Raw genomic sequence first — 12893 nt, forward strand, 5'->3', positions numbered from 1 at the left:
TACAAATGAGGAAAAGGAGGCTTTGAAAAATTAAGGAACCTTCAGCAGCCATACAGCCAGGACACGTCAAACCCCAGAGCCTGGGCACTATGCACTGTATCATTCTGCCTCTCACAGTTCCCTGCAGGATGGCCCACTTCTCTTCCCTGACTGTAGAGTAGGGACTGTGAATCAGCATGAGTCACGCAAGCACCCATCCCTATGTGTGCTTTTTAGCCCATGTGAGGAGTGAGGATCTAACTCTTAAAAGTCCCCAAGAAGGCATAAAAGCAACATAGACCTTTAGTAAGAAAGAACAGTGTGGGGTTGTTTTCTCTGCTAGGGACCTAAGAGTTACAGCTTCAGGGGCAGGCCTGTTCGGAGGATAAACAGGAGCCAAGGTTTTCTTACTGAAAAGTCTTAGGGGTGCCTGGGTGGCTTAGTCAGTTAAGCGTCTGACTCTCGGTTTTGGCTCAGGTCATAATCTTGTGGTTTGTGAGATCAAGCCCCATGTCAGGCTCTGTGCTGACAGTGTGGAGCTTTCTTGGGATTCTCTGTCTCCCTCTCTCTCTCCCCTTCTCTCTCTCAAAATAAAGAAACTAAAAAAAAAAAAAAAAAAAAAAAAAGGAGAAGTCTTGGAGGAGATAACCTCACCACCTAAAGAGATTAACATTATCCTGGACTCTCCCAGGAGGACTAAACATTGGCTCCAAATATTTGTCATGACCCCATCCACACTCCAATTTCTGGAAGTTAAATGGAATCTCAGGTTCTTCTCCATAACCTTACCATCTCAAGAAACTCCGCTTTGTTGGGGCTAGAGCTAGGATTGGGAAACTGTTCACTGGGAATGGCTTTGAAGGCAGGGAGGATGTTTGGTAACTAAAGTGAGGCATTCACTGCCTCCTACCCAGGTCAGTTATGCCATACCGTCTGCCAAAAAAGTAGACAGAGTTTGAGATATTACCTGCTGTGGCTCTCCAGCACCTTCAGGGGAGAGGAGGCAAAGCGCAAATCCCACAGCTGAATCACTGGAAGACGATCATCTTCTGAGCAGAGCACCAATTGGGTGGCTATCTCTGGGTGCCAGGCCAGGCCTGAGCTGTGCATCTGTGAACAAAGCAGACCCCAAAGGGTGATGTAACCTGACTCTTCTGATTACGAACCTTTTCCGCCCAGTTGGAATAGGGCAGGTTTTGTGTCTCTTCTGTGTGATGACCATGAGTAAGTAATGAATATTAGAAGCCTCCAGATCAGCTCTGTTTAGCCTCCCTAAGCATTCACTCTCAACAGGAAATCTGATAAGAGGCTAAGTCTGCAAGTCTAGCAGCTGAAAGCAGAACCCTGGCCTGGGGAAGAACAGCTCCAAAGCCCAGGCATGAGGGAGAAGCCAGAGCCCAACCCTGCATTCTGCCTCCAGAACTCACCCTGTTGCTATGATCGCTGACTTTGATGATAGGTTCGTTCTTTCTGAGATCCCACACAACTGCCTTGCCGCTGGGGTGAGCAGAAGCCAGAATGTGTTGAACCTGCCGGTTCCAAGCGAGTGCTTTGATGTCTTCTGGAGGCTGCTGTGGCAGGATGGGGGGAGGGTGGAGGACAACTTGTCATCCCCTGGACCAAGAGACATTTGCTGTTCCACTGCTCCCAACCACCCACAGAAAGCCCGAGAGCAGACATGAGCTTCCCAAACCCAGATAGTATCAGGGAGCCGGGGGTTAAATTTTCTAGAGAGGATCCTTTGGGGGTACTGGTGTAGAAATTGAGAGAAGGGCAGGCACACTTGGATTTTACTCCTATCCCAAGTTGCTCCTGAGAGAATAAAGTCAAGATTTAAAACAGGCCTCTTACCTATGACAGAGAGAGAGGGAGAGGAGGAGGAAGAAAGGGAAACACAGACACATAAGACCCTCAGAGAAAATGAGGCAGAAAGAAAAGCCATTGCTATTTTTAGGGCACAGGGTACTATCAAATTTATACTTAACTTACCTCACGATACTGTAAGCATAAGACAGAGAAGAGCCAGGAAGCAAAAAGACAGACCCAGTTATAGACTGACAGGTAGGTACACTCAGAGACAGATATGCACAGGACCCCGACTGCATGGAGAACTAGATACAGAGGCAAAGCTGACCCACCTCACAAAAAGGACAAGAGTGTATCTGGGTGTCCTACTCTTAGCCCCACTTCCTGAGCTTAGGGTCCTACTCTACCCTGCCTGAGCTCTACTATGATAAATGGTACTCACACTTCTTTTCTCAGTGCCTCCCACTGCCCTTCTTCATCTTCCTTCCAGAAACCCTAGGACAGTTAATGACCACAAACCACCCCACCACACGCACACCCTCCCCTCCATTGCTGCTAATGGCTGGCTGGTAAAATGTGTTCGTTTGCGGAGCTTTATTGCCCTCCAGTGGTAAAGTCCAAAACCTCCTGTGCTCTGGCTGCCTCCGGGATTCAAGACTCTCCCTGGGAAAATCAGCTGCCCTAGGAGCCTCCTTACCTGTGACTTGGATCCTGGGGTCATTGGCACATTTAGGTTATTCAAATCCCAAATGAAGATTTCAGAATCACTGGCCCCTGTGGCCAGGAGGTGGCCCTGTATGAAGAACAGGTCTTTGGAGAAACACCACCCCAGGAAGAAGTGAGAGCAGGAAAGGGGGAAAGAGACCCACATGTGGGGTTTCCAAAGCCTCTCCCCTAACAGCCTGGGAAGGGCTCACAGTTACAGACTGGAGGCCACAAGTGAATGTTTCCATACAGAATTGGTACTCCATGGCTTGGCCATGTCTGACCAACTGAAATGCAGTACCTGGAAAGGATTAAAGTCAAGGGCTCTGACAGCCCCCGTGTGCTTCTGCCTCTGGGCAATCACAGGCTCCTTCCCCGAAGACAGGATGTGGGTCACATTGTATAGAGTAAGCATGCCATTGTTCCCTCCGCCTGCAATAACCCCGGAGGCTTCCAGAAGCCCATTGCCAAAGCTCCCCCAGATCAGCTTGTAAAACCTACAAAGAGGAGAAACTGGCATCAGCACCAACTCAGAACCATGTTAATAGGCAGAGAGCAGGCATCTCTGTCAGCCTCTGCCATTATGCAGGCATCCCCACCCCAAGACAGGCCTGCCTTTCTCCCTCACTTACCAGACACACAACAGAGGTGTCCTCACTTTGGTCCTGCCCTTTCTCTGAAAAATATTCCATCTTTGTTACACTAGAAGTGAGGAGGCCAGGCTTTTTTTTTTCCCCCTAAATTAACATTATTAGGGTTATATAGGGCCAGTGATACGTATTTCAAATAAATTACTTCACTTAATCCTCACAACTCAAATAACAGTAACAACTAACACTTATTAAACAGTTCCTACGTATGAAGCATTGTTTTAAGTGCTTCACATGTATTCACTGATTTAATATTCAATAACTCTATAAGGTATTATTACTAACTCCATTTTCAATTGAGGAAACTGAGACACAGAAAATATATGAATTTCTGTATACACAGTTAGTAGTTTTATCCCTATTTGACACCTAGGAAGTGGTGGAATCAAGGTATAAAGTCTGGCCCATTTATTTTAGAGTCTGATCCCTTAACCATCATAAAAGACTGTATTCTGTTTAGAGGAAGATCCAAACTCTTCTGTACCTGACTAGAAGCAGGTTCCCTACACCAACAACTGTTGTCCTCTCTTCCCTCTCAAGCTGTAAGTGAGAAGGGACCCAAGGATCGATCACTCCACCTTGTGTCTCTCCCATGTGACTAGCCCACTGGATCTGCTCTATGGCTGTAGCCGGCCAGCCCTAGAAACACAGAAGCAAAAAGAATAAACACATCTCTTGGGAAACACTTCTGGCTTTCTGGCCTGCATCTTACACAAAAGGAAAAGATGGATCCTGGGCCCCTGCAGAGTTAGGTCCTCTACAAAGCCCCTAGGGAAGCCATGTGAAATCCCCAAAGCCTTAAAGGTAGTCTTGTCCTCCATTTCACAGCTGCTAGCCAAGGGTATTTCCACAGCCCTTCAGGGAAGCCAGATTTCACATTGAATGATGTCATAAGATCCCTAACTGGAATGAAATGTTCCCACACCCTGGGAAACATCAGCCAAGAAACTGAGTGGGGTGACCAGGCAGGAACCTGTTTGACCAGTCATTAGGCAGCACCAACCTGTTAGAAGTGAAGAGGTGAACACCATTTGAGACCAGGTCAGAGCAGAGCTGACACAAACAGTGGCTCTAAAGGTACTGTCCAAAAGGCCATGTGTTCTAACATTGCACTGATCTCAATAGGGCAGAAGAACGTATGCCACATTGGTTCAAGAGGCTGCTATGTCACCCTGGGGCTAGAGGTCAGTGTGGGCTGAGGGCAAGTCAACAAAATAACTAAAGAAACCCATAATAAGTCTCACAGGAACCAGAGGAAAATATGGCCAGTGAAAAACTCACATGGGGGTGGTAGATGTCACAGGAACATCAGTATGATCACAGCACCTGGCATACAGACCAAAGACAAAGGCACCTGAGACCTCAAGGGGGAGTCACCAAAGAGTTAGAGAACAAGCCTGGTTAGTTTAGAGTGACCAAAATGCAGAACACAGAGTGTGACAAAATGATTTTCTTTCTGTAAGCATGTAGAAAGTACAGTCCTATGGTTACATTTCACTAGTGAGAGTGAGCCTAGAGCCCAAATAGGACGTGAAAGAGAACATCTAGGAGAGTGAGAACGGCTAGGACAAGTTAAGCAAGGACCAGGACATGATCATTCAACGGACTCAAGGAATGTCAATCATCTTTGCTCTTCAAATGGTCAGGGAACAGTGTGTGTGTGTGTGTGTGTGTGTCTGTGTGTGTGTGTGTGTGTGTACGCACACATGTGCACGCAGAAAAAGAGTGCACGGAATGCAGGCAAATGCAACAAAATATTAACTACTGATAAATCTAGGTAAAAGTATGTAATTGTTCATTGCACTATTCTACAACTTTCTATGTTTGAATAGTTTAAAAGTTAAAAAACAAGATGGCCTTTGGCTTGAAAATAGGATTTCCAGAGATTAGAAGAGATTTAAAGAGATGGTATAGGAAGAGTTTGCATGGAATGATGGGAACTTTCAAAACATGAGAATACAGGTGCAATTCTCTGCTGAAGAGGTTCCCATGGAGATGGTGATAAGGGGCAGTATACAGCATCAAAGAAATACAGATTCTTGGGGCACCTGGGTGGCTCAGGGGGTTGACTGTCCGACTCTTGATTTTGGCTCAGGTCATGATCTGAAGGTCATGGGATCGAGCCCTGCATCGGGCTCCGCACTGAACAGGAAGCATGCTTAAGACTGTCTCCCCCACCCCCGCCCCTCTCCCTCACTTGCACTCTCTCTTTCTCTCTAAAATAAAAAAAGAAAAAGAAAAAAACAGATTCTTTACTTTCCTACTTAGACCTTGCAAAGCAGAATTTCCAGAGACAGGCCCTCAGAATCTACATTTTTAAAAAATTTTTTTAACATTTACTTATTACTGAGAGACAGAGAGAGACAGAGCATGAGCATAGGAGGGGCACAGAGAGGGGAGACACAGAATCTGAAGCAGGCTCCAGGCTCTGAGCTGTCTGCACAGAGCCCAACATGGGGCTCAAACTCACAAACCGCGAGATCATGACCTGAGCCGAAGTCAGACGCTTAACCTACTGAGCCACCCAGGCGCCCCCAGAATCTACATTTTTAACAAGAGCCCCCAGGTGATTGTAACAAGCAAACAGGGTTGAGAACCCCTGTGTTGGATACATCAGATTGATACCAGCCTAGACCAGTAGGGGAAGACACTGAAATTCATAAAGACAGAACCAGCCCTACGACCAGCTCATGGCTATGCTCCTGGCGGAGAGAAAAAGACAAGGTTAAAGAGAATAAATTGAGGCCTGAGAGATCAAAAGGCCATCCTAGCTAAGCTCAGCTGAGGCCAAGCTTTAGCTAATTTATAACTAGGAATATGTGTTGTGTAAATTCTTTCTTCCATAATTTATGTACTTCTTTGTTTGGGATTTTGCTTTTATTTGCTTAGTAAGATTCCTTTTTAAAAATAACCACCTCAGAGGGGGTCTGGGTGACTCAGTCAGTTAGGCAACTGACTCCTGATTTTGGCTCAGGTCATGATCTCACAGTTTGTGAGTTTAAGCCCCACACTGGGCTCTGCCCTGACAGTGCAGAGCCTGCCTGGGATTCTCTCTCTGCCCCTCCTCTGATCGCTTGCTATCAAAATAAATAAAATAAAATAAACATTAAAAAAATTCCAACCTCATGTTACTGAACTAAAGTGAAAACAAGCCAAACTAGCTGAGGGAATCCAAGTTTTCTTAAAAGGCAGAGCAGTGAAGGGACACCTAGGTGGCTCAGTTAGTTAAGTGTCTGACTTCGGCTCCAGTTATGATCTCACAGTTGGTGAGTTTGAGCCGCACATCAGGCTCTGTGCTGACAGCTCAGAGCCTGGAGCCTGCTTTGGATTCTGTGTCTCCCTCTCTCTCTGCCCCTCCCCTGCTCATGCTCTGTCTTTCTCAACACACACACACACACACACACACACACACACACACACACACACACATTAAAAAAAAAAGGTAGAGCAGTGAGGGCAGTGCTCAAGTTGGAGAATGAAGACAGTGAAGTGAAGCAGTGGCTGTCTGAGAGAACTTCTTTTCTGAAGCCTAATATGCACCAGCTAATACGTGCCCATGTATCCCAAATTTACAGCAGAGAAAAACAGGGCCAGAGAAGTTAAACAATGTGCCCAAGAGGATATTAGATGGCAGCGTTGGGATCTGAACCGAGGCCTATCCAACAACAAAGCCCACGTTCTCTCCACTCTGTGATCTTGATGTAATCTCTAAGGAAGGCAAACCTTGGAAATGGGAAAACTAAGAAAAGTACACAAAGTGATCTTTTTCTGCTTGGTGTTGTTCCTTACACAGGCACCCAAAGAGAGGCCATAGGGTTCCCCAAGTAGCCAGAACTACTATAAAGGTGCTGGAAGATAGATCACCTACTGTCTTCACGTTACTAGAGAATAGGTCATACAGAGGTACAGAGGCCACAAAAAGATCTAGACCCTCAGTGCAGACAGAGGGTGGAGTATTGCGCATCGCACACTGGTCTCTGACCTCATTCAGCCACAGCACCTAAGTCCTCGTTTCATTAAGACAATTCATAAATAACGTATTATTCTCCCAAAAACCTTTATTCTGGAGTGAGATTCATCTAACAAACCAAACATCACTTGCTTCAATGCACGTGCTAATCCATATTGATTCTGATGCATCCACTGGCTTTAATCCATTCCCTCTCTTCAGTCTATTTACAGCTTGAGGTGGTCCCTTATCCACCCCCACACCAGTGTTTCAGAGGACTTCTCTTTCAGTCAGATATTTCTAAATACATAATATTTTCTGATGCCTCATGAATTGATATAAGGGGATCTTCAGGATTCAAATGTGGTTGAGGCATGCGTCTGGTGAAAAGGGCAGGCAAAGGATGGGGGAAGATTTTGAAAAGTATGTGTTAGGTAATAATGGTGAGACCCAAGGAAGCTTTCTTTAAAAAAAAAAAAAAAGGAAAAGCAAAAGAGATTATGATACAAAAAAGGAAGAGAAGGAAACACTGAACATCATACCTGAATTTAGAGCTCAGTAGGTTCTTAGTCTTCTTGTACAACCTCTTCTTTATATGTAAGTGAGGAAACCTACGACCTCCATTTGCACAAAGTCACCTATCTCTAGCCAAGGATGCAACCCAATACAACTGTGCTTTCCACTAAACCACGCAAAAGATGGCACAGAAAAGAAAGAGGAAAGTATAAAGCAAAGAACAGGCAGCCCTCTCTCTACCTCGATCATCTTGGTCAATAGTTTGAGATGTGGATTTCTGAGTAAGTGACTGAACCCAGGCTGGAACAGAAAGAAGTGGGTGCCTTAGGCCCTCGGGTGTCTAAGATGATTTCTTCAACAACACCCTATAGATCTATGTCAAAGATAGTTCCTTAGGTCTTTGGAAATGCAACTCAATCTTTGCACACAATTATAGAGGTAGAAAAGAAAATAGAGATGACACACTATCAATAGTGTTAGCTGCACTATGTATTTTGGGTATAGCTCCCAATCTCTGCAGGATCAAACAGGGTATGAAGTGAAGTTTACAACTCCTGATTTGAGTACCAACATTTCAAAAAGGGTCCCTTCAGCCTAGTTGGCTGCAAAACAAACCGATCGTCACCTTTGAAAAGCTCTCAGGGCACTAACATTAACTGAAGAATAACTTTAACTAACTGAAATGGTGGATATGAGTGCTCAGTTTGGTAATCCAGACATTTCTAGCATCGCTCATTCATTTAACAGATAATCCTTAAGCATCAAATGCCAGGTGATGTTTGAGGAGTTAGAGATACAGCAGTGAATGAAACAGACAAAAATCTCTGCCCACAGGGATCTTAGGATTCAATTTCAAGGTTTCTTAAGCAACTATATTGTTTCTTTCTTAGGAACTATTAGCCCTAAGGAGCCACTACTGTGCTAAAGCTGTTGCTTGGCTGGCTGAGGATAGGAGCTCTTACCCATTGCCCCTCTTCTTAAGTCCAGGAGCATAAATGTTATTGAATTAGCTCCCCTCTTTCAGGAGCCCTTTCTGAAATGCTCGCTTAGAGGCCAAGAATATCTCATCATTATTGGTAAACCCTCTAGTGGCTGCTCTTCAAAGGGAAAGATACTGGAAATACAAAGATATAAAAAAACTGTAAAATAAAAGATACTGTCAGAAAGTGATATAGGGGCTCAAGAAAGGGAGAACGATAACTAACCTTTCATTATTAGGCTAACCCATGTAAAGAAAAAAGAGGGTACTTCTATCTAAATATCTTAATTTATCTCTCAGATGGACCAAAACATTCATAAGAGAATGCAAAGTTGCATTTTGACCAGTAATCTCTAAAGAGGGATGGACAAGATAATTCTCTGTAGGAAAAAGACATATTTTTAATCTATAAAATTACGGAAATGGCACTTTTTAATAGTAGAGTAATGCATGTATATTATTTATATTGCCTCTATAACTTGAGTATAGTGAATAGTCACATTTTCCCCAGTGGTATGAAAATTTAGAGACCACTGCTTCAGACTGTAAGCCACATCTTTACAAAACCTATAAAAGAGAAGTTGAATAATCGAAAGAAGGTAGATTTTGGAATCAGACCTATGTGTAAATCCTAGCTTCCCAGAGTTTCGGTTCCCTCCTATGCAAAATGGGAATAATGGTATTTATTGCTCAGGCTCATTTTGAGGAATGAATAAGATATACAGAGTCCCTAGCATAGTGCCTGACCTGTATACATGTGCTCTGTGAATGCCTGTACTCAGGCCTGTAAGCCTGCCAGAGCCATGAAATCCAGGAGTACCCAATCAGTGCCTAACCACAATGAGGAGAGGCTCATTCATTCTCCTCCCATTGGCAGAAAAGGAGATATTGTGTAAGGTTATCTGCACAAGAGCCAAGGGAGGAAGAAGCCAACATCTCTGGGCTCAGAGAGAGATCAGGCACGTATGGGTGATCCAGGCTTGGGTGAGGAGTCTCTAACACACGACTCTGCCTGGTGCCGCTGCTGACCAAAAAAGTGAGAGTGGGTGTTTTTAAAATCCTTTGGTAAAATAAACCCAGAGTTAACTTCTCCCCAACTTGGTGAAGGTCCTTCACCTAATAGATATCCTTATGAGCCTTGAGAAGCACACCTTGCTCCCAGAATTCCTCAGTCTACATCAGGAGCTGCCCTGCACACACATCAACAATTCAGACATGGTACCTGCTTGAGGCAGAAAGGACTCCCTTGCGTTTCAAGTCCAAGGAGGGGTCCCTGAAATCAACCTCAAAGATTTCCAAGGTGCCATTTGTGCTAAAGGAGGCATCTAACTGCTGGGCAGATGTTCCTAGGCACAAGAAAAGTTAGGAAGAGGCAGCATATAAGCAAAAATACATGGATGGATTTGGGGTATAAATGGTTAGGGAGAGGCAGCGGAACAGGAGAGGACTGGGTATATCCTTTTTCAAGTGGTAACTCCAAAGAAAGCAAGAAAACAGGAGGTGCTCAAGCTTGAACCATAATTCAAGGCTGCCCCTAGGTACCCCAAACACCTAATGTCCCCTTGCTTATCCTGCAAGCGAACCCCACCTTTTCATGACTCTAAAGCTTTCTCTGAAGCTCAATAAAGAATTCTGAATATTAAGTTTCCCCTTGACCTATGTACTTCCAGTGGATCCTAGTCCACAGTATCATCATACCTGTGGCGAGATACACAGGGCACTGGCTGGCTGGGCTCCACACTTGGACAGCAGGCCGTTCAAGCTCCTTTAGCTTCATGGTCCGTCCTGTAGGTGGCAGAAAACTGACATAACCCTCAGCTTACTAAAAATAGAAATCAGCAAGCTTAAGGGGCAGATCTAGGAAGCACCTGTGGACACGAGTTCTTGTTTCTCTCTCCCCACCATGGAATGGGGGCATTTCAGGGCAATACAGGGTGACACACGCATGACCATCTGTAGATCTGCAAGGACAGTTCACTTACCCAATTACTAAATTCTAATGCTTTAACCCCAAAAAGATATTTAAACACACTGGTTGCCACAGGCCCAATGGTGATGATAACCATCAAATTGGATAACCTCTCAGTGACCTCATCCATTCCCTTGGCTTTTCATCCGTATGCTGATGACCCCTAAATTCATACCACCAACACAAATTTCTCTACTCTGAGCGCCAAGTTCTTATATGTAACTGCTCATCAAACATTTCTATTTGGATATAGCAAAGATAACCTAAGTCAGTCTGTCTAAAACGGAATTCTCCATTCTACCACCTCCTTCCCCTAAATCTGTTCCTTCTCCATTTTTCTTCATCTCAGTATATGGTATCACTATCCCCCCAACTGCTCAACCTAGGAACCTGAAAGTCACCCTCAATTCCTTCTTGTCCCTTATTCCCTTCTAATTCATCATTAAGGCTTCCTGATTTCACCCCCAAAATGTCTCTTAACCTGTTTACTTTTCTCTAGCTCCACCACCACCATTCTATCTGAAGACACCGTCATCTCTCACCTGCATTACTGCGATAATCTTCCAAATGGTTATCTTTATTCTACCATCACCCAATTAACTCTTTACATAGCAGCAGAAGTGAACTTTTAAAATAAAAAAAATATAGAATTTTGGCATTCCATGCTTCAAATCTTCCAATGACTTCTATTGCACTCAAAACAAAATTGCACTCAAACCCCTCATGACCCTGCTTAAAGGCTCATCCTTCCACTTCAACCTCGTCTCTTGCTACTTTCCCGCTTTATTCATTACGCTGCAGCCACATTTTTTTTTTCCTTTCTTTCATTTCCTGGCTTTTTATTACCTCAGAGCTTTTGTAAACTCTGTTTCCGATACTTTAAATGTTCTCCCTTTCATTCTCTGCATGACTGGCTCCTTTTCACATCTTTCTGGGCTAAGTGTCTCACCCCCTCAGGGAGGTGAGCCACCCAACCAAAATCAGTCTCAATTTTTTTTCTCCTTGGTAACTTATTGTTATGTGTTTATTTACATTTACATTGTTGGTCTCAACCACCAATAAGTAAACTCCAGGAGAGCTTGTACTGTGTCTGCTTTGTTCACCATGTTATAACTAACTACTGCCAGAACAATGTCTGGCATAGAGTAAAGTGCTTGATAATATGTTTAATGAACGTAGACATCCATGTTAATTCTGTGGCTTCCAATACAATTCTAACACATATTCAAAGTGCCATCCCTACAGGCTTGCCAAGTGGCAGAAAAGTTTTTGGTTTGGTTTTGTATTGTTTTTAATGTAACACTGAACTTGAGGGAAGAAACTTGGGACCCATTGTAAACTGCTTAAGGAAACCACCGTCAGGTTAGTCGCAACCTACAAAAATAGTAGGTAGTATTCCTCAACCTCTAATGTACTTTCCAGCCTGAAGAGAGTTTAAAGCTGCCAATTCAGCCAAGATTCTCAGCCAAGACCCTCTTTAGAGGGGGCCTCTAAACGCTTGAGGCAACACCAGGTAACTTCGGACTCGCTGCACATCATATTATACAGTCACCACTGCCACCTGCTGGTCAAAGCCGTTTTCCCGTTTGTGGGGAAAGCCCTTGACAGAAGTAGGAGCTGCGTTCAGCCCTGCGCATTTGACGGGCAAATCTCACTTCTCATAACGGTTCTGTGCAACAGGTACTATTATTATATACATTTCACCGGGAAGAAAACTGGCTGGGGCCGAGATATGAACCCCACTGAGCCTCCATCGCTCAGTGCTTTTAACCATGGTATTAGTTCAAACTCAACTCCAGATGAGGTGTTAAACCCCCGACGGCCTAGAAACTGAGAAGATGGGCTGTTAATCTACATTCAACCAAGAGCCGAACAGACTCCCGCGGTGATGGGAGTGCGCCAGCGACCCTCCGCAGCCGAGGCCCTGCGGGGGCGGTGAGCACAGCTTCCCTCCAGGCTAGGCTAAGCCGGGGTCCGGGGAGCACGGGAGAAGGTGCGAGGGCAGCGCTGAAGGGAGACAGACCCTCGTGGGGCTGCAGCACCCCGGCGGGGCCGGGAGAGCGGAGCCGGGTCCAATCCGAGGGCGAGCGCGGTGGCGCCCGAGAGGCGCGGACCGGGGTCTCCGCGGGGGACCAGGTCCCTCCGGCGCTCTCCCTACGGTGGAGCGGCGCCCCGGGCCCCAGAGAGGCGGGGAAAACCCACCTGCGCGGAGAGCCCGGGTCACGGCAGCGCGGCGCAGCCACAGCAGGTCTCCTCCGAGGGCCTGTGGGCTCAGCTGGGCGCTGCGGACGGCGGCTGCCGAGGGCCAAAAGTAGTCCTGGAGGCCGAGCACTGCCGCCC

At 45.5% G+C, this 12893-nt stretch overlaps 1 protein-coding gene across 28 annotated transcripts in view; it reads right to left on the reverse strand.

Moving 5' to 3' along the window:
• Positions 1–12887, reverse strand: part of SEC31B (SEC31 homolog B, COPII coat complex component) — a 36309-nt gene extending 23422 nt beyond the window's left edge. For 8 of the 28 annotated variants that reach the window (XM_019813706.3, XM_045040566.1, XM_045040563.1 and 5 more), the window contains exons 1-8: positions 12756–12887; positions 10283–10369; positions 9807–9930; positions 2792–2987; positions 2483–2578; positions 1969–1977; positions 1407–1550; positions 947–1089 (exon numbers count right to left, since the gene is read on the reverse strand). In XM_019813706.3, the coding sequence (XP_019669265.3) occupies positions 947–1089; positions 1407–1550; positions 1969–1977; positions 2483–2578; positions 2792–2987; positions 9807–9930; positions 10283–10361 (791 nt within the window). In that variant the 5' untranslated portion in view covers positions 10362–10369; positions 12756–12887. Of the gene's footprint in view, positions 1–946; positions 1090–1406; positions 1551–1968; positions 1978–2482; positions 2579–2791; positions 2988–3122; positions 3552–3624; positions 3780–4421; positions 4467–9806; positions 9931–10282; positions 10370–11399; positions 11651–12755 lie in introns of those variants that run through there. The other 20 variants (XM_011287466.4, XM_011287472.4, XM_045040567.1 and 17 more) reach the window with 19 other exon arrangements.
• Between the last annotated feature and the right edge of the window lie 6 nt (positions 12888–12893).

This window comes from Felis catus, chromosome D2 (genome assembly GCF_018350175.1).
Source record: "Felis catus isolate Fca126 chromosome D2, F.catus_Fca126_mat1.0, whole genome shotgun sequence".
Taxonomy (NCBI): Eukaryota; Metazoa; Chordata; class Mammalia; order Carnivora; family Felidae; genus Felis; species Felis catus.